General features: G+C 47.5%; 1 protein-coding gene across 1 annotated transcript; it reads left to right on the top strand.

The window, feature by feature from the left end:
• The first annotated feature begins 226 nt into the window (after nucleotides 1–226).
• On the top strand, nucleotides 227–2,894 carry LOC147112724 (G protein-coupled receptor family C group 6 member A-like). Its single transcript, XM_085998210.1, has 3 exons — nucleotides 227–232; nucleotides 1,490–1,610; nucleotides 1,774–2,894. Exons 1-3 carry the CDS (start codon nucleotides 227–229, stop codon nucleotides 2,892–2,894), a joined length of 1,248 nt encoding a protein of 415 aa, XP_085854336.1.
• Nucleotides 2,895–24,374: the final 21,480 nt, after the last annotated feature.

Below are 24,374 nucleotides of genomic sequence, written 5' to 3'. Positions count from 1 at the left end.
CATTTCAGCTTTGATATTTTCAATTGACCTAGTCTCAATGGCTTCTTGGAGGAGAGAGTTCCAGATATCAGGAAGTTTTTCTTCACACACAGATCAATGCATGAAATGGAGTTCCAGATTAATATATCTCTGGAATCAGCTAAGAATAAATTGGGTACTGCAGTGGGGGACTTTGAGGTCTTTATGGATGGATGAACACAGATGGGTCAAATTGCCTTCCTCATATATGAATGTAGGAGGTATGATCAGTAAGTTCGCAGATGACGAAAATTGGTGGAGTGGTAAATAGCGAGGAGGGAAGCCTCAGGCTACAGGATGATATAGACGGGTTGGTTGGATGGGCAGAATGGTGGCAAATGGAATTTAACCCTGAAAAGTGTGAGGTGATGCATTTTGGGAGAACTAACAAGGCAAGGGAATACACAATGAATGGTAGGACCCTAGGAAGGACAGAGAATCAGAGGGACCTTAGTGTGCATGTACATAGATCCCTGAAGGCAGCAGGACAGGTAGATAAGGTGGTTAAAAAGGCATATGGGATACTTGCCTTCATTAGCCAAGGCATAGAATATAAGAGCAGGGAGGTTATGATGGAGCTGTACAAAATTTTAGTTAGGCCAGTTCTGGTCACCACACTATAGGAAGGATGTGATTGCATTGGAGAGGGTGCAGAGGAGATTCACCAGGATGTTACCTGGGCTGGAGCATTTCAGCTATGAAGAAAGACTGGACAGGCTGGGGTTGTTTTCCTTAGAGCAGAGAAGGCTGAGGGGGTCCTGATTGAGGTGTACAAAATTATGAGGGGAATAGATAGGGTAGATAGAAAGGAACTTTTCCCCTTAGTAGAGGGGTCAATAACCAGGGGGTATAGTTTCAAGGTAAGGGGCAGGAGGTTTAGAGGGGATTTGAGGAAAAATGTTTTCACCCAGAGGGTGGTTGGAATCTGGAACTCACTGCCTGAAAGGGTGGTAGAGGCAGGAACCCTCACAACATTCAAGAAGCATTTAGATGAGCACTTGAAATGTCATAGCATACAAGGCTACAGACCAAGTGCTGGAAAATGGGATTAGAATAGACAGGGCTTGATGGCCGGCGCGGACACGATGGGCCGAAGGGCCGATTTCTGTGCTGTATAACTCTATGACTCTATAATCACTGAGTTATCCAAATATAATTGCAGCCACTTTTTTATTCAACTGTACGTCATGGTTCAAAAAGCATGCTTACAGCTGTCTCGTCTACGAGTTCGAGCCACTAACTCCTCACGAATTCTGATGTTTGGATGCTGAGATGATATTGCGCTGAGATATGGTATTTCAGCAACCGGCCTCAGCTCCCATCACCCCCGAGTTGGACAGACCACAGAAGATAAAATCATGAGCCAGGGCAGAAAAGTTCAGTCTGCACAAGGCTCTGGTCCAAGTAGAATGATCACCACATTTATCAACCTAGTCAGTTCAGCATTGTGTTTGTGTTGTATTTCCCATAGGTTATATTATCTAATTGCTCACAAACCTGTATGCCGGGAGAGAGGAAGAATGCAAGCTCCAGAAGCCCTTGCTGTTATGGGTGTACACCCTGTCCAGTGGGATACTACTCTGCAAGAAATGGTAGGAATCAACTGTGATGCACATCTTGGAACAGTTGTGAAATAAAGAAGCAAAGAATAGTTGTCTGGACCTTCAGTTTACAAATGCTGATAAATCATTAGAAAATTCTATTCTACTTTTTATAGGATTCCATCAGTTACCAGTACTGCCCTTTTCGCTGCAGATTCCAATCTTTGTGAAGAATGCCCCAAGGATCACTGGTCTGAGGCAGGAAGTCCGACGTGCCAGGAAAGAACTATAGAGTTTCTCAGATGGAATGAAATAGCATCGATTGTGCTGATAACAGCTGCCAGCCAAGGAACTTTTGTAATCTTTGTAATAACTATAATAATCACAAAAAGCCTGCACACACCAGCTGTGAAAGCTGCTGGAGGTTGGATGTGTTACATAATGCTGTTCTCACTGTTACTTAACTTTGTCAGTGTGACATTGTTTATTGGAGAGCCACTTGATTACATTTGTAAAATCCAGCACCCACTTTTTGGTGTAAGTTTTACTTTGTGCGTTTCCTGTATTTTGGTGAAATCTATTAGGATCATACTGGCTTTTAGTTTTAATCCAATTACCCATAAAAGGATAAAGTATGTCTTCAAGCCAGTGCCTATTATAATAGCTACCACAGGAATTCAAGTAATCATTTGTGCAATGTGGTTGTGTTTAAATAGTCCGCAAATTATAAAATATAAAGATTTCCCCAAAATCATTTTGCTGTTATGTGATGAGGGTTCCCATGTAGCATTTGGTGTAATGTTAGGATACATCGCTTTACTTGCATGTGTCTGCTTCCTTCTTGCTTTTACAGGAAGGAAGGCTCCTGATAAATACAATGAGGCTAAACTTATCACATTCAGCATGCTCATTTACTTAATTGTGTGGATTTCTTTTGTTCCTGCATATATTAACATACAAGCTGACAAGTATTCCCCAGTGATTGAGTCAGTTGCGATTTTAGCATCGAGCTACGGCATTTTATGTTGCCATTTCTTTCCAAACAGTTATATAATTTGTTTCAAGAAAGAAAGTAATGTTGAGTTGAAATATCTAGTGCATGTGAGAGAGCATTTTAAACGGAGAGGGCAGTTTGTATGTCCCAACCCAAATACAAGAAGAGATTCTGAAATTTCTATAACAGGGCAGCTCACCACTTCTGTACCAATGAATCTGAATTTTGTTCCTGGATGTCCAGCTTATCCTTTCAATAAGGAGCATATCAAAATGTTCAAAACAGCCCAGAGTTACATAGTCACACCAAACATGCTCAGAAAAAGACGTGGAAGTTGGTAAATATTTTCTATTATGGCACTGAAATGCAGAGAGAGTCAAAATGATTGTTTATTACGCTGATTTGTACTTCAATGATGCATTAACATTGGACTACTTTTCCAACAGGACTATATGACATTATTGTAATGTATGTACCTTTAAGGGGGAGAACTACTTTTTACAGCTCCTGTATCCTGTAGTACCGGCAGTGACCACACCTGTATATAAACCCTGAGTAGTGATCTGTACAGTCAGTTGCAGTTTGAACCACATTGAGTAAACACCTGTTGATCGTTCTCTGCAGTCCTTTTCTTATTATTACACGGACGTAACATTGGCGACGAGCAGATTCAAACCTACCTGCAACTCTGCATCACCTCCCAGGGATTCGCTCCTGGAGAACAGTGGAAGAAGGTCGAGTCCAGAAGCACGGGCGTCAGCCACGGGCAACCGCCCAGTCATCCAGCGGAGATTTGAGCATCGCAGGGGAGGCTGTCGAGAGCCAGGCTTGGCTTTCCAGTCACGGTGGTCCAGCGAAACGGGCTGGCAACAGGTACTGCGCAGACCCTTCCTGGACAGCGATGGGCTAGAGCCCGACCGAGCGGCACAGAAAAAGGCTGAGCAGCGTCGACGGGGGAGAGAGAGAGGGCAGAGCGCACAGGGCGCAGCCGGTGTTCAGGACCGAGCAGCGTCAACAGGGGAGAGAGGCGAGAGAGAGCAGAGCGCAGCCAGTGTTCAAGGGCCGAGCAGCGTCAATGGGGGAGAGAGGCATGAAGGAAAACACGCAGCGTGCAGCCGGTGTTCAAGGGCCAAGCAACGTCAACGGAGGAGAGAGGCACGCAGGAAAATGCGAGGCGCTGCCATTGCCACGAGGACCGCAGAGAGCGGCGTTGGCAGCAGCGCAGGAGCAGCGCAGAAAACCCACAGGGCGTCGCCATTTGCCACGAGGACCGCCGAGAGCGGCGTTGGCAGCAGCGCGGGAGACGCCATTTTAAGCCGCAGCGGGGAAGAAAGGAAAGCGCGGGAGACACCATTTTAAGCCAGTCTAACCACACCCAAAAGTTCCGAAGAGTGGCAGTATCACAGCGTTCGACAATGAAGTCGAAGATTGGACGACATATGTCGAACGCATAGAAGTATACTGCAAGGCGAATGAAGTGCCAGATGACAGAAAGCGCTGGTATTGTTGAATTCAATGGGTGCAAAAACGTATGGCTTACTACGAAACCTAGTAACCCCAGAGAAGCCAGTAAAAAAGGATTTTGAAAACATAGCGTCAATCCTACAGGACCACTTAAACCCCACACCGCTGCAGAAAGCAGAAAGAATTAAGTTTCACAAAAGGAACCAGCATAAAGATGAAAGTAATGCTGAGTATTTAATGGAACTGCGCAAGCTATCGAAACACTGCCAGTTTGGAACGGGACTAGCAGATACTTTAAGGGACAAGTTTGTGTGTGGGCTTCAAAGTGAAGGAACCCAGAAATGGCTTCTATCAGAAAAGGATCTTACGCTGGACAAGGCTTTCAGCATTCCAGTATCACACGAAGCAGCAGCATGGGGCACTGCAGAGATACAACAGAGACCGCAAGAATATGGCACAAATGAAATGTCATACGGAACAGTGAAGTGCTATCGCTGCGGCAGAACAACACACGACCATAATGATTGCTGGTTCAAGGACAAAGTGTGCAGACAGTGTGGAAAAGTAGGACACATAGCAAGAGTCTGCAGGTCGGGAAAGAAAACCAGCAGCAAGAAATCTCCACAGGAGAAGTATTATGTCCGTGAATGATTGAGACACGGACAGCAGGAGTTGAACAAAACAAGTCTTTACTGGTGGAAGTCAATAGTGAAACTGAAAACAACAGAGACTCACTAGCGCCATTTATACAGGGGTGGTCACTGCCGGTACTGCAGTCTGAGACCAGTTATTCTCTTAAAGGTACATACACAACAATTCCTCCCCTTTTAGATAAACAGTACATAACATTCATTTAACAACTAAATGATAACTAATTACAATCACAATTACGGTTGCTAGATACATTGGTTAAGTTTAAGCAATTATAAGTTCAGTCTTTGAGGAGGCTTCCTGATTCTGTCTGGATAACGCCTCTTTGGGGTATCAGGTTCTTCTGGCAATATTGAGTCGGGATCAATGTCATTGTTTGGTTCATCTGCTTCCAATATCACCGGTTCTGCGGTAGCTGCAATTGGTACGTCGATTTCATTGCCAGGTGTATCAGATCGTGGTGTGGAGTTGACGTTTTCCAGTGGCTCTAGAATCTGGTCAGCATGGCGTCTTACAATGCTCTCTCCAACGTCTACGGTATACATGAGAGGTCCTTGCCGTGTACAAATCGTTCCTGGCTGCCATTTCTCAGTGCGGTAGTCCCGGGCCAAAACTGGTTGACCTATCTTAAAACTCCTGGTCGGCCTTTCATTCATATTCTGAAACTGCCTGTTCTCCACATCTCTTCGGACATTTGGCTTAACCAAATCCAAGCGGCATCGTAGTCTTCGATTGAAGAACATCATGGCTGGAGTTTGGTTGGTAACCGCATGTGTCGCATTCCGGTAGGCAAACAAGAAGTTGTCCACCTTGTGTTGTAGGGGTATGTCTTCATTACACATTGCCTTGATAGCCTTCTTGAATGTTTGGACAAACCTCTCGGCCAATCCATTAGTGGCTGGATGATATGGGGCAGATGTGTAATGCTTAACACCATTGTTCTTTAAGAACCTCCGGAACTCTTCAGACACAAACTGTGGTCCATTGTCAGAGCAAATCTGTTCAGGCAGCCCATTCCTGGCGAATATGGTTCGTAAGACTGTGATAGTTTTTTCCGTGGTGGTTGAGGACATTTTTATTACCTCTGGCCACTTTGAATGTGCATCCACCGCAATTAAAAACATCGAGTCCATGAAGGGACCAGCAAAATCAATGTGCACCCTTTGCCATGGAGATGAGGGCCACTCCCATGGATGCAGAGGAGCTTGTGGTGGGGCGTTTTGGACCTTCTGGCATTCTGCACAACTCTTGGTCATCTCTTCGATTTCTCTGTCTATTCCCGGCCACCGCACAAACGCTCTGGCTAACTTCTTCATTTTTACCCCACCCAGATGACCCTCATGAAGCTCATTGAGCACTCTATCCATCAACTTAGGTGGAATTACTACTCTGGATCCACACATCAAGGTTCCTCTGCACACTGACAGCTGTTCTCTTCTCGGCGAGAATGCTGGCAGCAGTGGTTCGTCATGTGCTGGCCATCCCTTCACCATTAAATCATAGACCCGTGATAGTGTCGGGTCATTTCGTGTTTCCTTTTCTATGTTTGCATTCATCACAGGGAGACATTCGACTATGGTCGAGTGGAATAACTCCATTGGATCCACTGCAAGGTCTTCTTCTTCCACCGTCGGCAACGGTAGGCGTGACAATCCATCAGCATTCCCATGCTGTTTAGTTCCTTTGTACTCGATGTCATATTGGTGTGCCCCTAGGAAAAGGGACCACCTCTGCAGCCGTTGTGCTGTCATTATCGGTACGCCCTTCTGAGGGTTGAAAATAGAGACAAGAGGTTGATGATCGGTTAGTAGAGTAAATTTCTGACCGTGCAGGTAGTGATTGAACTTCTTCACCCCCCACACTAGGCTGAGGGCCTCTCTGTCAATCTGGGCGTAGTTACGCTCGGCAGAAGTTAACGAGCGTGACGCAAAAGCTATCGGCCTCTCTAAACCATCAAGGAATTTATGTGACAGTACCGCCCCAATGCCGTAGGGAGACGCATCACACGCCAGTCTGATCGGCAGTGCTGGGTTGTAGTGAGCCAATACTTCCCTTGAAGTGATTAAGTCCTTAGTCTTCTGAAAGGCCCGCTTACAATCATTGCTCCATTTCCATGCTACCCCTGTTTGTAGCAGGGCGTTCAGTGGGTGCAGAATTGTCGACAAATTCGGCAAAAACTTATGGTAGTAATTCACCAATCCGAGGAATGACCTCAGTTGCGACACATTTTCAGGTGCTGGGGCCTTAACAACCGCTTCAATTTTGTCAGGGGACTTATGTAACCCCTCTTCATCAATCACGTGGCCACAATACGATATCTGTTTCTTAAAAAACTCGCACTTGGGGCGGTTGGCTCGTAGCCCATGTTCCCGTAGTCTAGTGAGCACCTGTTCTAGGTTGTTAAGGTGTTCACTGTCATCTTCACCTGTCACAAGGATGTCGTCCAAGTAACACTGAGTCCCCGGAATCCCTTGCAGGACTTGTTCAATCGCTCTTTGCCATATCGCCGGAGCCGATGCTACTCCGAATACCAATCGATGATACTGGTAAAGACCTTTGTGAGTGTTTATCGTGAGATACTTCCTAGAGGACTCTTCAACCTCCATCTGCAAATATGCTTGTGCTAGGTCAATTTTTGTAAAACGCTTCCCTCCAGACAGTGAGGCGAAGATGTCTTCTATCCTTGGAAGAGGATATTGTACTGTGTAAAGGACTGGGTTCACCGTCACCTTGAAATCCCCACAGATGCGAATCTTCCTTGGCTCCCCGGACTTATTGCTTAACGTTTTCTTCATGACAGGAACGATGGGTGTCGCCCACTCGCTCCAGTCGACCTTAGACAACACGCCTGCCTTCTCCAGATTCTCCAGCTCTGCCTCGACGGCTGGGCGAATTGCATATGGTACCGGTCTTGCTTTGAAAAACTTGGGAACTGCATTCTCTTCTATTTTTATCGAGGCGGTTACGCCTTTAAGCGTGCCCAGTTCTTGTTGAAATACCTCTTTGGCGTTAGCTAAGATTGTTGACAATCATCCAGGAGTGACGTCTTCATCTTTTTTACCGTCCACCGTCATTGCATGAATGGAGTGCCAATCTAAGTTTATCTTCCTGATCCATTCACGTCCCAATAACGGTGGTCCACCATTTGGCAGTATGTAGAGATACAATTTCCGTATTTTCTTGGCGTTGTATTCGACAGGCACCCTTATTTTTCCTCTGGGGTATACTTTTTGCCCCGTATACGTCGTCAAGATGATGGATGTCTCTCTCAAGGGTATGTGTGAGAATAGCCGCTCGTAGTCTCGTCGATTCATGACGGTTAGCGCTGATCCTGTATCCAATTCCATTTTAACTTGGGACCCTGCTATCGTGAGGGTGACCCAAATGGTTCGGTGATCCTCTTTTGCGATTACATTGTGAAGTTTGAGACAGCTTAGTCTCCTGTTCCTGGATTCACTATCGCTCATCTGGTCTTCGGAACTACTGTCCGTCATCTTTTGTACTTTCTTGTACGGTCCCTTAGTAGCCTTTTTGTTGTCGCTGGTCTTCTTCCCAGACCTGCAAACTCGTGCAATGTGTCCCATTTTTCCGCATTGCCTGCATATTTTGTCTTTGGACCAGCAGTCCTTCTGGTCATGGTTAGTTCTGCCGCAGCAATAACATTTTGCAAATCCCCGTGTCATTTCGTGGGTGCCGTATTCCTGTGGCTTTTGTCGAATTTCTGCAGCTCCCCTGGCTGCTGCTTCATACGATACTGCCACGCTGAAAGCCTTATCTAGTGTCAGCTCTTTCTCTGATAGTAACTTCTTCTGTGTTCCTTCACTCAGGAGTCCACAGACAAATTTGTCCCGTAGGGTATCTGCCAGTCCTGCTCCGAACTGGCAGTGCTTTGATAGCTTGCGTAGTTCCGTAAGGTACTCAGCATTGCTCTCATCTTTATGCTGAGTTCTCCTGTGGAATTTAAATCTTTCTGCTATCAACAGCGGTGCAGGGTTTAGGTGTTCCTGTAGGACAGCAACAATTTCGTTAAAACTCTTCGCCTTCGGTTTGGCTGGAGTAATCAGGTCCCGCAATAGGCCGTACGTTCTAGCGCCCATTAAGTTTAGCAATATCGATGCCTTTTTCTCCTCAGCTATTTCGTTTGCCTCGAAATATACCTCGACTCTTTCAACATACGTGGTCCAGTCCTCTGTTGTATTGTCAAAAGCAGTGATACAGCCAGTCTTCGGCATCTTGCAAATCTAAAATGGCGCCTCCCGCACTTTGCCTTCTTCCCCGATTTAACAAAATGGCGCCTCCCGCGCTTTGCCTTCTTCCCCGCTGTTGCTAGCGTTGCTTTCCGCGGTTCCGGTTGCAACCTGCAGCTCCTCGCGGTTTCCTGCGCGTTTAATGTTTCTTTTTAAAATTATTTTCCCGTCGTGGAACAACCCTGTGGGACTCTTGCCTCCCTCTTCTCGGGTCTATATGCAGCCCGGCTTCGTAGCACCGGCCGCGCCCTGTGTGCTCCACCCTCTCTCTCTCTTCTTCCCGACAATGCTGCTCGGCCCCGTTGCAAACCACCCGCTCGAGTTCGCGACCGCCGCAGCCCAGGAAGGATCAGTGCACTACCTGCCACCAGCCCGATTAGCTGAAGCACCGTCGACAGGAACCAGGCCCCGCTTCCGACAGATTCTCCAGCAATCTTCAACTCCGCTAACACAGGGGCGGATGCCCATGGTCGACGCCCGTTTCTACTGCCTCTTACTTTCTTTTCTTTCTGGCCTCGACCTCTGCTCACTTCGCTGTAGGAATGGATCCCAGGAGGTGGTGCAGACTGTAGGTAGGTTCGTATCTGCTCGTCGCCAGTATTATGTCCGTGAATGATTGAGACACGGACAGCAGGAGTTGAACAAAACAAGTCTTTACTGGTGGAAGTCAATAATGAAACTGAAAACAACAGAGGCTCACTAGTGCCTTTTATACAGGGGTGGTCACTGCCGGTACTGCAGTCTGAGACCAGTTATTCTCTTAAAGGTACATACACAACAAGAAGTACAAGAAGGTACATAAGGTGAAGGAGAGTAGTTCAGACGAACAGAAGAGTGATACAGACTCCAGAAGCAAGGAGCTGGGTTGTCTGAAACTACATCATGTGATCAAAACGGAGGATCACCAAACTATATGGGTCACGCTCAAGATAGCAGGAGTCCAAGTGAAAATGGAATTGGACACAGGATCAGCCCTAACAGTCATAAACCGAAGGGACTGCAAGCGGCTATTCTCACATATACCCTTGAGAGATACAAAGGTTGTCTTGAAGACGTACACGGGGCAAAAAGTCTACCCCAAAGGAAAAATAAGGGTGAACGTTATATATAACGGCAAGGAAACACCAAAAATGGACCTATATGTATTGCCAGATGGAGGACCACCACTACTAGGACGTGAATGGATCCGGAAGATACAGCTAGATTGGCATTCCATACAAGCACTGACTGTAGATGCCAAAAAGGATGACGACGTCACACCTGGACTACTGTCAAAAATGCTAACTGACGCACAAGAAGTGTACCAGCAAGGACTCGGAACACTAAAAGGCATAACAGCGATGATCAAAATAGAGGAAAATGCAAGCCCAAAGTTTTTTAAGGCCAGACCGGTACCTTATGCGATCCGCCCAGCCGTCGAAGCAGAGCGGGAAGGTTTGGAACGTTCAGGAGTACTGTCCAAAGTGGACTGGAGCGAGTGGGCTACACCCATCGTTGCTGTAATGAAGAGGTCGTTGAGTAATACGCCTGGGGAACCAAAGAAGGTTCGCATCTGTGGGGACTTTAAGGTGACAGTGAACCCAGTCCTTCACACTGTACAATATCCGCTTCCACGGATTGAAGATATTTTCGCCTCGCTATCTGGAGGGAAATGCTTCACTAAGATCTGGCCCAGGCATACCTGCAAATGGAGGTAGAAGAAGCCTCGAAACAGTACCTCACGATCAACACTCATAAAGGTCTCTACCAATATAATCGGCTGGTGTTCGGGGTAGCATCAGCTCCGGCAATTTGGCAAAGGGCAATGGAACAAGTCCTGCAAGGGATTCCAGGGACCCAGTGTATTTGGACGACATCCTGGTCACGGGCGAAAATGACAGTGATCACCTCGCCAACCTGGAGCAGGTGCTCACTAGATTGAAGGAATATGGGCTCCGAGCTAATCGCCACAAATGCGAGTTTTTCCAGAAGCAGATCTCGTATTGTGGCCACGTTATTGATAAAGAGGGGGTACATAAGTCCCCTGAAAAGATTGAGGCAGTAGTCAAGGCTCCAGCACCGGAAAATGTGTCACAACTGAGGTCGTTCCTCGGGCTGGTGAACTACTACCATAAGTTCTTGCCGAATTTGTCTACCGTACTACACCCACTGAACACCCTACTGCAAACGGGGGTACCATGGAAGTGGAGTGACGAATGTAAATGAGCTTTCCAGAAGAGCAAAGCATTGATCACATCAAAAGAGGTGTTGGCTCATTTCAACCCAGCACTACCAATTCGGTTGGCGTGTGATGCATCACCCTATGGCATTGGAGCGGTGCTGTCGCACAAATTCCCGGACGGCTCGGAGAGGCCAGTAGCCTTTGCGTCTCGGTCACTAACCTCAGCCGAGCGTAACTATGCCCAGATTGACAGGGAGGTCCTCAGCCTAGTGTGGGGAGTGAAAAAGTTCAATCACTATCTGCACGGGCAGAAGTTCACCTTGCTGACTGACCAGCAACTACTTGTCTCCATCTTTAATCCAAAGAAGGACGTTCCGGTGATGACTGCGCAATGGCTACAAAGATGGTCCCTTTTTCTAGGGGCGCACCAATATGAAATCGAGTATAAGGGCACGAAACAGCATGGAAATGCTGATGGGCTATCAAGCCTGCCACTGCCTACTGCGGAGGAAGCACCAGCAGTGGATCCTGTCGAAATATTTCATTCGACTATAATTGAATGCTTGCCAGTAACTAACGCTGGTATAGAGAAGGAGACACGAAATGACCCGACACTGTCTCGGGTATATGATTTGACGGTGAAGGGATGGCCAGCACATGGCGACTCACTGTTGCCAGCATTCTCATCCAGAAGAGAACAGCTGTCAGTATGCCAGTGGACCTTGATGTGTGGATCTCGAGTGGTAATTCCACCCAAGTTAAGGGAGAGAGTGCTAAATGAGCTTCACGAAGGTCATCTGGGAGGGGTGAAAATGAAAAGCCTTGCTAGGGCTTATGTGTGGTGGCTGGGGATCGATCAGCAAATCGAGGACCTGACAAAGAGCTGCTCAGGATGCCAGAAGGTCCAAAATGCACCACCACATGCCCCTCTACACCCATGGGAGTGGCCCTCATCTCCATGGCAACGGGTGCATATTGATTTTGCTGGTCCATTCATGGACTCAATGTTTTTAATAGCCGTGGATGCGCACTCGAAATGGCCTGAGGTGATCAAAATGTCCTCCACCACCACGGAGAAAACTATTGCAGTCCTACGGACCATTTTTGCCAGGAACAGCTTGCCAGAGCAGATTTGCTCTGATAACAGACCACAGTTTGTGTCCGAAGAGTTTCGAAGATTTATGAAAAGGAATGGGGTAAGGCATTACACATCCGCCCCGTATCATCCAGCCACAAATGGATTGGCTGAGAGGTTCGTACAAACCTTTAAAAAAGCAGTAAAGGCCATGTGCAATGACAACATTCCACTGCAGCATAAGGTGGACAATTTCCTGTTAGCCTACAGAAATGCGACACATGCAGTCACCAACCAGGCCCCGGCCATGATGTTCTTTAACCGAAGGTTGAGGTCTCGCCTGGATTTGCTCAGACCAAATGTACGAAGAGATGTTGAGAGTAAGCAATTCCAGCACATCAATGAGAAGCCGACAAGGAGCTTCAATGTAGGGCAACCAGTCTTGGCCCGCGACTACCAAACAGAGAAATGGCAACCAAGAACGATATGGCAGGGGCCACTAATGTACACAGTGGATGGTCACATCTACCTCAGAAACAATAGCATTGGAAGCTGATGAATCAACTGACGACAGGGTGTTAGAATCGCCTCCGCACCAAGAGCGAGACACTCGGGAAAGGCGTTATCCAGAAAGAATCAGGAAGCCTCCCCAAAGACTGAATTTATAAATAGACTATTTTCAGTTAATGTTGCATGTTAAAAGTGTTAATTGTAATTAGTTTGATATTTAATTGTTAAATGAGTGTTATGGTACTGTTAATCTAAAAGGGGAGGACTTGTAATGTATGTACCTTTAAGGGGGAGAACTACTTTTTACAGCTCCTGTATCCTGTAGTACCGGCAGTGACCACACCTGTATATAAACCCTGAGTAGTGATCTGTACAGTCAGTTGCAGTTTGAACCACATTGAGTAAACACCTGTTGATCGTTCTCTGCAGTCCTTTTCTTATTATTACATGGACGTAACAATTATAAGCTGGTCATAAATGGTAATTTTGCAGCAAATGCTTATGTGAATGATAAATTTCACAAAGTAATTTAGTTACTAGATAACACAAGAATTAATTCTAAAAAGCCAAGGCGTTTACATTCATTCAAGTTTTGTTTTTACAAGTCAGATTTAAGAGAAATAGTTTGCATTTTACAAGATGTAGTAAAACTGCAAAGCATTTTTACATTAGTTTTGTTTCTTTTGTATGTTTTACTTGGGGTTGAAAATTGCATGAAAATAATATTAAAAAGCCGAATCAGCCTGTGCTTATGTGAGATGCCTGAGTGTTTGGTTCATTTATATTCCCAAACTCATTGCTGTCAACTGAATAGACTCCTAGCATGCACCAGTATGTACAACTGCTAGCAATTTTGATTGACAGCCAGATTGACCATTCAGAGAGCATGCCACTTACAGTCCTAAAATGATTTTAGGATAGTGAAAGTAACCAGATTTTTTTCCCACATAAGCCATTAAAAACATAGCCTCTTCAATTTTGTTCTGAATTAATTTTCCTAAAAAAATTAAAATTAAAAACTAGATTCAAAGCATTATTTACAGCATGTTACATGCATGACAAGTGAAACTTTAAATCTTTGGTCCCAAGATTTCATGGGTTGTGATCAGAGCAGCTGCGCTGGACTCAAGCACTGACCCCGCTAGTGTTCACAGAGTCAGTGGGAGGGCATCTCACCTGCATGAGTCAGGCAGCTGCAAGCAACACTTCAGGTGCAGCTTTGGTATCCGCCTGCTCTATGTGCCCAGACACTCAGCCACCCATGGTGAGAGGAGGATACTCAGCCCCACCCTGTGGTAAACCACTGTTATTGCATATTGTTACCTCTGGTTGGCGCTGTGTACCAATGCATGCCTCAGCTGGCTCCGCCCACATGACCAGGTATAAAGGTGGGTGTTTCGGCAACCCACTTCCTTCATGGAAACAGTCGTCCACGAGAGGCATGCTCTGTTCTTTAGTTAATAAAAGCCTTTTCATTACCTTCCTAATTCATCGCCTTTTATGGAGTAATTGATAAGCATATCAATTTTATTAACTAAAAGTAAAATGGCGACACCTGAGCAGCAACAACAGCAACAACAACAGCAGGCGTTGCTGCGAGCCCTCAGACCAGCATGCCTGGACCTCGACCCTCAAGCAGCGGGTTCATCGATCAATTTCAAACACTGGCTGAGCTGCTTTGAGTCCTTCCTAGAAGCCTCCGCTGTGACATCGGAGGAGAACAAACTAAAAGTTTTGACCGCCCAGGTGAGCCCTCAAGTATATACACTCATCCGGGACGCTGCTACGTACATGGCGGCCCTCGAACTACTAAAAGGGCAATACACGCGCCCAGTGAACACGATTTACGCCAGACACCTCTTGGGATCCCGCAGGCAGCAACCGGGGGAATCGGTAGAGGCATTTTTACGGGCGTTACAGACACTCTGCAGGGACTGCGACTGTAAGGAGGTAACGGCTGCGGGGCAGGCGGAGGGACTTACCTGTGATGCCTTCGTTAGGGGCCTCCAGTCCGACTACTCCCGGCAGAGACTGCTCGAAAGCAAGGAGCTCGACCTGAAGACGGCCGTAGCCCTTGCGTTCTCGTTAGATGCGGCCCACCGAAACCTCGAAGCATACTCACGTAACGGCGCCGCGCCATGGCCATCGCGACCTTGGGACATGGGACCGCCGCCCCCGGTACCAACTGCTGCAGCAATGTCCTGAAATCAACTGGGACCGCCACCCCCGGTACCAACTGCCGCGATGCCCCGTAACCAGGCCCAAAAATGCAATTTCTGTGGCCAGTTAAAACACCCTAGAGCGCACTGCCCAGCTAAGACCGCTACCTGCTCGGGCTGCGGGAAGAAAGGCCATTACGCCAATGCCTGCAGGGGGAAACCCGCGAACGCCAGCAGCGCCGCGTGCGAACCGTGGGGGCAGCCATCTTATCCGCCATTTTGTGCACCTCCGGCCGCATGGCCGCCGCCATTTTGTCCGCCGCACTCAACCGCCATTTTGTCTCCGGACTCGACCACCGTCTCGTCGGACGACCATATCGACTCACTAAGCCATACACTGGCCTCCGTTACGCTGGATCAAGCCCTCCCTCATCATCTGTCCAGGTCCATGATGGACATCACAGTAAACGGCCGCGCCACCACTTGCCTATTTGACAGCGGGAGCACAGAGAGTTTTATTCACCCCGACACGGTACGTAGCCACTCCCTCACGGTCCTGCCAATGCGCCATCGGATTTCTATGGCGTCTAAGTCCCATTCAATGGACGTCGGCGGCTACTGTGTGGTGACCCTTTCGGTTAGGGGCACAGAATATAAAAATTTTAAACTTCTAGTCCTGCCCCGTCTTTGCGCTGCCGTGCTGCTAGGGTTGGATTTTCAGTGCCACCTTAAAAGTGTCACATTAGCATACGGTGGACCCCTCCCCCCACTCACAGTCTGCAACCAACACCTTTTAAATCGCCCGCCGCACACCACTTGCAGCCTTACCACACTCAAAGTCCCCCCCCCCTTGTTCGCTAACCTCACCCACGACTGTAAACCCATCGCTACCAAGAGCAGGCGGTACAGCGCCGGGGACAAAGCTTTTATTAGCTCTGAGGTGGAGCGGCTCTTGAAGGAGGGCATTATCGAAGGGAGCACCAGCCCCTGGCGAGCCCAGGTTGTAGTCGTTAAAACCACCGATAAACGCCGCCTGGTCATTGACTACAGCCAAACCATAAACCGGTACACTCAGCTGGACGCATACCCCCTTCCTCGCATATCTGATATGGTCAATCAGATTGCGCAATACAAAGTATTCTCCACCATTGACCTTAAGTCAGCATACCACCAACTCCCCATCCGCCATGAGGACCGCCAGTATACTGCCTTCGAGGCGAACGGCCGCCTCTACCACTTCCTTAGGTTTCCCTTCGGCGTCACCAACGGGGTTTCGGTCTTCCAAAGGGAGATGGACCGGATGGTTGACCAGAACGCGCTGCAGGCCACCTTTCCCTATCTGGATAACGTCACCATCTGTGGCCACGACCAGCAGGACCATGACGTTAATCTAGAAAAATTCCTCCGTACGGCCCAACGGCTGAACCTAACGTACAATAAGGAGAAATGTATGTTTCGCACCAAGCGCCTTGCCATTCTCGGCTGCGTAGTGGAGAACGGAGTCATCGGGCCCGACCCCGACAGAATGCGCCCCCTTATGGAGCTCCCCCTCCCCCACTGCCAAAAAGCACTGAAGAGATGCCTGGGGTTTTTCTCTTACTATGCCCAGTGGGTGCCCCACTATGCGGACAAAGCCAGGCCCCTCATCAAATCCACCTCCTTCCCCCTGACACCAGAGGCGTGTGCAGCCTTCACTCTTATCAAGAGCGATATTGCGAAGGCCACAATGCACGCAGTGGATGAGTCCATCCCCTTCCAAGTGGAGAGCGATGCATCCGACTTCGCCCTAGCTGCGACCCTTAACCAGGCGGGGAGACCCGTGGCCTTTTTCTCAAGGACCCTCCAGGGCCCCGAGACTCGACACTCCTCTGTCGAAAAGGAGGCCCAGGCTATTGTGGAAGCGGTGCGTCACTGGAGGCATTACCTGGCCGGAAAACGGTTTACCCTTCTCACTGACCAGCGTTCAGTTGCTTTTATGTTTAATAATAAGCAGAGGGGCAAAATCAAGAACGACAAGATCTTGAGGTGGAGAATCGAACTCTCCACCTACAATTACGATATCTTGTACCGGCCCGGGAAACTCAATGAGCCCCCAGATGCCCTATCACGTGGTACATGCACCAATGCGCAGGTTGATAGACTGCAGTCCCTCCACAATGACCTCTGCCACCCAGGGGTCACCAGGTTCTTCCATTTCATCAAATCCCGTAACCTGCCCTACTCCATCGAGGAGGTCAGGACCATGACCAGGAACTGCAAAATCTGTGCCGAGTGCAAACCGCATTTTTATAGGCCAGACAGAGCAAGCCTGATCAAGGCCACTCGCCCCTTCGAGCGCCTGAGCGTCGATTTTAAAGGGCCCCTCCCCTCCTCTGACCGCAACGTGTACTTCCTCAACATAATTGATGAGTACTCCCGTTTCCCGTTTGCCATCCCTTGCCCAGACATGACCAGTACCACGGTCATCAAATGTCTGAATGACCTCTTCGCCTTGTTCGGGTTCCCTAGCTATATACATAGCGACAGGGGCTCATCTTTCATGAGCGACGAACTTCGGCAGTACCTGCTCGCGAGAGGTATTGCTACGAGTAGGACCACCAGCTACAACCCCCGGGGGAACGGCCAGGTGGAAAGAGAGAACACGACGGTTTGGAAGGCCGTCCTCTTAGCCTTAAAATCTAAGGGCCTTCCGACCTCTCGCTGGCAGGAGGTCCTCCCTGCAGCGCTCCACTCCATCCGGTCACTGCTTTGTACTGCCACTAATGCCACCCCTCATGAGCAAATGTTCGTTTTCCCCAGGAAGTCCACATCGGGAACCTCGCTACCGACATGGCTGACTTCTCCTGGGCCCGTCCTACTGCGGAGGCACATGAGGACCCATAAAACGGACCCCTTGGTCGAGAGGGTGAACCTCCTACACGCCAACCCCCAGTATGCCTACGTGGCATACCCAGACGGGCGGGAGGACACGGTCTCCATACGAGACCTCGCACCCTCGGGTGCCCCTGAACTACCACCGTTATCCCCCACCACCCCTCCCAACCCAACCCCTGTAGACGGCATGCCGGAGCCCCAGGACCCTTCGTTGACCACCCAGACACCAGATTCGACGTTGGATACTGCACCACCGCCGCCGCCACCACGACGATCAGGACGTCAGACAAGGCCTCCTGATAGACTTACCTACACGAACTTGAAGTACACTTCACCCCGCCGGACTCAATTTTAAACAAGGGGTGAATGTGGTAAACCACTGTTATTGCATATTGTTACCTCTGGTTGGCGCTGTGTACCAATGCATGCCTCAGCTGGCTCCGCCCACATGACCAGGTATAAAGGTGGGTGTTTCGGCAACCCACTTCCTTCTTGGAACCAGTCGTCCACGAGAGGCATGCTCTGTTCTTTAGTTAATAAAAGCCTTTTCATTACCTTCCTAATTCATCGCCTTTTATGGAGTAATTGATAAGCGTATCACACCCTTAATCTCAAGCAAGTTGACCAATGCGGGAACTCAGGTCAAAGCTCTGCTACCTTGCACATCCAGTTGTGAATGGTGCTGGACAACTAAGAAACTAATGGGAGGAGGAGGCTCCATGAACATCCTCATCCACAACAATGAAGGAACCATCTTCAGCCAGAAATGCCAAGCGGATGATTCTTCTCGGCCTCCTCCTGAGGTCCCCACCATCACAAAGGTCAGTCTTCACTCCACGCAACATCAAATAAAGGCGGAGTGCACTGGACACAGCAAAGACTGCAGGACCCAACAACACCCCAGCTGTAGTGATGAGGTCCAGTGCTCTGGAACTAGCCACATCCCTAGCCAAGCTGTTCCAGTACAGCGACAACACTGAAATCTACCTGACAATCTGGAAAATTACCCAGGTATGTCCTATCCATACAAAGCAAGATAAATCCAACCCAGCCAATTATCACCCTATCAGCCTTCTTCCATTCATCAGAAAACTGATGGAAGATGTCATCAACTGTGCTATGAGGCTGCACTTACTCTCCAATAACCTGCTCAGTTTGGGTTCCACCAACACCAACTCCAGACCTCATTACTGCCTTGGTCCAAACATGGACACCAGAGATGAATTGCAGAGGTGAGGTGAGAGTGACATCAAGGCAGCATTTGACCAAGTGTGGCACCAAGGAGCCCTAGTAAATCTGAAGTCAATGTGGACCAGGGGGAAAAGGCTCCACTGGCTGAAGTCATACCTAGCACAAAGGAAGATGGTTGTGGTTGTTGGATGCCAATTATCGCAGCCTCATGAAATCGCTACAGGAGTTCCTCAGCGCAGTGTCCTAGGCCAAACTATCTTCAGCTGCTTCATCAATGACCTTCCCTCTATCTTAAAGTCAGAAGTAGGGCTGTTTGCTGAATATTGGTTGTCATCTTCCAAAATTCTATAGATTATGGAACAGTTCCTGCAGATTGGAAGGTGGCAAATGTAACCCCACTATTTAAAAAAGGAGGGAGAGAGAAAACGGGGAACCACAGACCGGTTAGCCTAACATCCGTAGTAGGGAAAATGCTAGAGTCTATTATAAAGGATGTGATAACGGGACACTTAGAAAATATCAACGGGATTAGACAAAGTCAACATGGATTTATGAAAGGGAAATCATGTTTGACAAACCTACTGGAGTTTTTTGAGGATATAACTGTTAGAATAGATAAGGGAGAACCAGTGGATGTGGTGTATTTGGATTTTCAGAAGGCCTTTGATAAAGTCCCACATAAGAGGTTAGTGTGCAAAATTAAAGCACATGGGATTGGGGGTAATACACTGGCATGGATTGAAAATTCGTTAACAGACAGGAAACAGAGAGTAGGAATAAATGGGTCTTTTTCGGGGTGGCAGGCAGTGACTAGTGGGGTGCCGCAGGGATCAGTGCTTGGGCCCCAGCTATTCACAATATATATCAATGATTTGGATGAGGGAACCAAATGTAATATTTCCAAGTTTGCTGACGACACAAAACTAGGTGGGATTGTGAGGAGGATGCAAAGAGGCTTCACGGCGATTTAGACAAGTTGAGTGAGTGGACAAGTACATGGCAGGTGCAGTATAACGTGGATAAATGTGAAGTTATCCACTTCGATAGGAAAAACAGAAAGGCAGAGTATTAATTAAATGATGATAGACTGAGAAATGTTGATGTACAAAGGGACCTGGGTGTCCTTGTACACCAGTCACTGAAAGCAAACATGCAGGTGCAGCAAGCAGTTAGGAAGGCAAATGGTATGTTGGCCTTCATTGCAAGTGGATTTGAGTACAGGAGCAAGGATGTCTTACTACAGTTATACAGGGCCTTGCTGAGACCACACCTGGAGTACTGTGTGCAGTTTTGGTCTCCTTACCTAAGAAAGGATATACTTGCCATAGAGGGAGTGCAGCGAAGGTTCACCAGGCTGATTCCTGGGATAGCAGGACTGTCGTATGAGGAGAGATTGGGTTCACTAGGCCTGTATTCACTAGAGTTTAGAAGAATGAGAGGGGATCTCATTGAAACGTATACAATTCTGACAGGGCTAGACAGACTGGATGCAGGGAGGATGTTTCCCCTGGCTGGGGGGTCTAGAACAAGGGATCACAGTCTCAGGATACGGGGTAGGACATTTAGGACTGAGATGAGGAGAAATTTCTTCACCCAGAGGGTGGTGAATCTGTGGAATTCTCTACCACAGAAGGCTGTGGAGGCCAAGTCATTGAATATATTTAAGAAGGAGATAGATTTCTAGACACAAAAGGCATAAAGGGGTATGGGGAGAGAGCGGGAATATGGTATTGAGATAGAGGATCAGCCATGATTCATATTGAATGGCAGAGAAGGCTCAAAGGGCCGAATGGCCTACTCCTGCTCCTATTTTTCTATGTTTCTATATTGTTTTTGTTCAGCTCCATTTGCAATTTCCCAGATAACAAAGGAATCTATGTCTGAATGCAACAACACCTGGACAACACCCAGGCAAAGGCTGAGAGGTGCAAAGTGACTTTCATGCCACACAAATGCCGGACAATGGCCATTTCCAAGATGAGAGAGCCTAACCACAGCCCCTCGACATTCAATGGCATTACTATCACCAAGACCCCCACCATTAGTGTCCTGGGGGTCACCATTGAAAGAAACCTAACTGGTCCAGCCACATAAATGCCATGGCTACTAGAGCAAGTTGGGTATTCTGCAGTGAGTGGCTCACTCTCCTGACTCCCCAAAGCCTTTCTACATACAAGGCACAATGAGTGTGATGGAATACTCTCCACTTACCTGGATAGGTACAGCTGTAACAACACTTAAGAAGCTCAATGCCATCCAGGACAAAATAGTCCACTTGATCGGCAACCCATCATAAATGATCTGGAGCTAGGAGTACAAAACATACTAGCTAAGTTTACAGATAATACAAAGCTAACAAAAGTGGTAGCCTCCAAAGCTGAACAGGATAAGCTGCAGGAGGATTTGAATAAATTTGGGAATTGAACAAACAGGTGTCAGTTGAAATGCAATGTAAAGAAATGCAAAGTACTTCACATGGGGACTATTACTTAAATGGAATTATGGGGACTATTACTTAAATGGAAAGAAAATTATGTGCATGAAAAATGAAAGGGATCTGGAGGTCCTGATTGACAATGTGCAATTCTGGTCACCAAAGTACATAAAGGATATTGAAAGGATACTGGAGAGACATCGCACTAGAAAGATTAAAATGAGAGGAATGAGATGATAAATATACAAATATGTACAAAACAGAGGGGAAATAATAAGTAAGCCTAGAGAAGATAAAAACTCAGGTCCGGATGGATTGCATCTGTACATGCTCAAAAGCGCTAAGGAAGAAATAGCAGAGATGTTAGTACAGTATATATATATATAATATATAAAATCAATAGAAAAGGAAATAGTGCCACAGGATTGGCAGACAGCTAATATTATTATCGCCGTTCCTTCATCGTCACTGGGTCAAAATCCTCGAACTACCTCCCTAACAACAGTGTGGGAGTACATTCACCACACTGACTGCAGCAGTTCAAGAAGGTGGCTCACTATCACCTTCTCAAGGGCAATTAGGGAAGGGCAATAAATGCTAGCCTTGCCAGTGACGCCCACATTCCATGAACAAATTAAAAAAATAATTCTGATATTCTAAATGGGAGATAGAACAAATCCAGGGAAATATGCTTGACCGACCTTACTGAATTCTTTGAAGAAGTAATAGAAAGAGTAGACAAGGGTAATGAAGTGAATGTAGTATACATGGACTTTCAAAGAGCCTTCGATAAGATACTGCAAAGTAGACTCATGACTAAGATCAGAGCATGTGGAGTCAGGGGACAAATAGCAGAATGGATAACAAACTGGCTACTAAACAGAAAACAGAAAATAGGGGTTAAAGGTCGTTTTCGGAAGGTGGGAAATGGTGTTCCACAGGGATTGGCGCTGGGACCACTGTTGTTCATCGTTTACATAAATGATTTGAACTCAGGAATCAGAAGCACAAAATCAAAATTTTCGGACAACACCAAATTGGAAGGTATAGTTAGTACTGAGAAAGACTGCAACAAAATACAAGAAGACATTAACAAACTTGCAGAATGGGTCTGTAAATAGCAAATGAATTTTAATATAGATATATGTGAGGTGGTGCATTTTGGTAGGGGGAATATGGAGGCCATCTGCTCCTTGGAAAAAAAGGCCGGGAAATTGGACCCATTTGCGCCAGCCGTTAAGGCTGGTTTAGAAGAAAAAATGGCGGCCACCTCACTTCTGCCCACTTCCAGCACAGAACACAGCGGCCGGCATTTTGGGCAGGTCGGCAGTGTTGCCATTGCTTGCGCTCACTCCAGATATTTAGATGAGCCAGATCGTGACATCAATCAATGTGCAATGCTGAATTGGTGCACGATCTGGTATTTTGGATGTCACGTGCAGCTGTATGATGGACCCCCTACCAGTGCTTCTTAAAGGGACATGCAACTTTCAGGTAAATTTAGATTTTTGCTTTTGTACTGGTTTCTTTACATTTTATTGGAGTAGTAGATTGGTGTACTACATTTAAAATGTTGTTAAAGTCTGAAGGGTATGCAGGGAGTGCTGCTGGACATTTGCAAGGCTTTGACTCTTAAAGAAAGGTCTCTGAGAAGACCACTTGCACTCAGTCCTGGCGGCTCTAGTTGCAGTCCGCGTTGGGCTGCAGCATGACATGGAGATGGAGCAGAGGCTGCAAAGGGGACAAGCTGCTCATAGAGGGAGGAGGAGGAGGAAGAGAAGGTGGAGGAAGAGGAGGAAGCAGAAGAGGAAAAAGCAGAAGAGGAAGAAGTGGAATGAAGGAGGTAACCCAGACAGCCCCTTTCTGGCTGGGATATCTGGGATTGAATCATCTGCCTGTGGTACCAGTAAACACAACCCCAATTCCCTTTCAGCATTTGTCCCATACCTTACCTTCCCTCTGTTACTGACCATTACAGCGTTCTCTTGACCACAATGCTGAAATAAAAGCCACTACAAAGCAAACTTTCCAATCCAACTTTATCCATATATGCATCCAATATTATATCAAAAAATCAACTAATCACCCTTGTGCCTTCCTTTAATGAGTGTCACACATGTGCATTTGCCTTTCCTAGTGCTCTTACGCAGTGCTACCCCAGTGGCTGCTGCATGGCTGGTAGAAGGCTGATGACTTTCAGTGGGGGACACTGCAGATGGCCTTGCAGGATGACCTCGAGGAGCTGGTGGCTGGGAATGTGAAATCGAGTGGTGGTGTTTCTTCTTCTTCTTCTCTCTCCTCTCCCTCTTCTTGTTGACCCACTGCAGGCTGATTTCTTTTGTGTCTGAAATGAGGAAGGCACTAGGGTAGGGTTGTGGTGATGGGAGGGAGTAAAGCAAGAGGTGCATGCTTACATCATGTGCAGCTTGTAAATCAGAAGATATTGTGGGATGAGAGGTAAGTGGCATGAGAGAAGGAGGATAACCTATGAGGATACTAGCATCTTGTATTTCCTCAGCCCCACCGTGGCCAAGGGGACAGCCATGCCCCTTCCAAGAATGGCCAGCACCATCCAAGGGGGTGAGTTGAAGCTAGGAATGTGAGGTGTGCCTCGTGTTTGGTAGAGATTGTTGGTAGGTGAGTGATGGGGGGGTGGGCCATGCATTGAGCAGTGTGTGAGGCTAGTGATGCCGTTGATAAGAGATGGCTTTTGAAGATGCATCCACTGACTTTGACCACTCATCTGAAGTCATGAAACTTCTTTGGGCACTGGAGCCAGGTCCTGGGGGTGACACTGCTGGCAGTGATTGCCTCGGCAATCTGGTCCCATATCCTTCTTTCTGGAGGGCCTCCTGGCCCCCTGTGGGTAGAGGACTTCTCTTCCAGTGTTGACTTCCTGCACAAAGCTCGAGACCCTGGGTGCTCTTTCCCTGGCCTGTTGAGTCATTTCGGTTAGTGCAAAAGCACTTCCATAATTTTTCATCAGCAGAAGGCAGCTCACCTTTAGGAGGTGCAGACTGCATTTAAGAGGACCTGTCAGCAGCGTGCTCAACGC

Source organism: Somniosus microcephalus, chromosome 9 (assembly GCF_052327205.1).
Source record: "Somniosus microcephalus isolate GS21.2 chromosome 9, FLI_Smic_1.0, whole genome shotgun sequence".
In the NCBI taxonomy this organism is placed as follows: Eukaryota; Metazoa; Chordata; class Chondrichthyes; order Squaliformes; family Somniosidae; genus Somniosus; species Somniosus microcephalus.
Note: the sequence above shows the minus strand (reverse complement) of the source record. Positions and strands in the feature narration are given on the sequence as shown.

What these genes read in the sequence shown, in the direction of transcription:
- LOC147112724 (XM_085998210.1), top strand. An exon ending in ATACTACTCTGCAAGAAATG is followed by an intron (nt 1,611 to 1,773) that starts GTAGGAATCAAC and finishes TTTTCGCTGCAG; the next exon opens with ATTCCAATCTTTGTGAAGAA.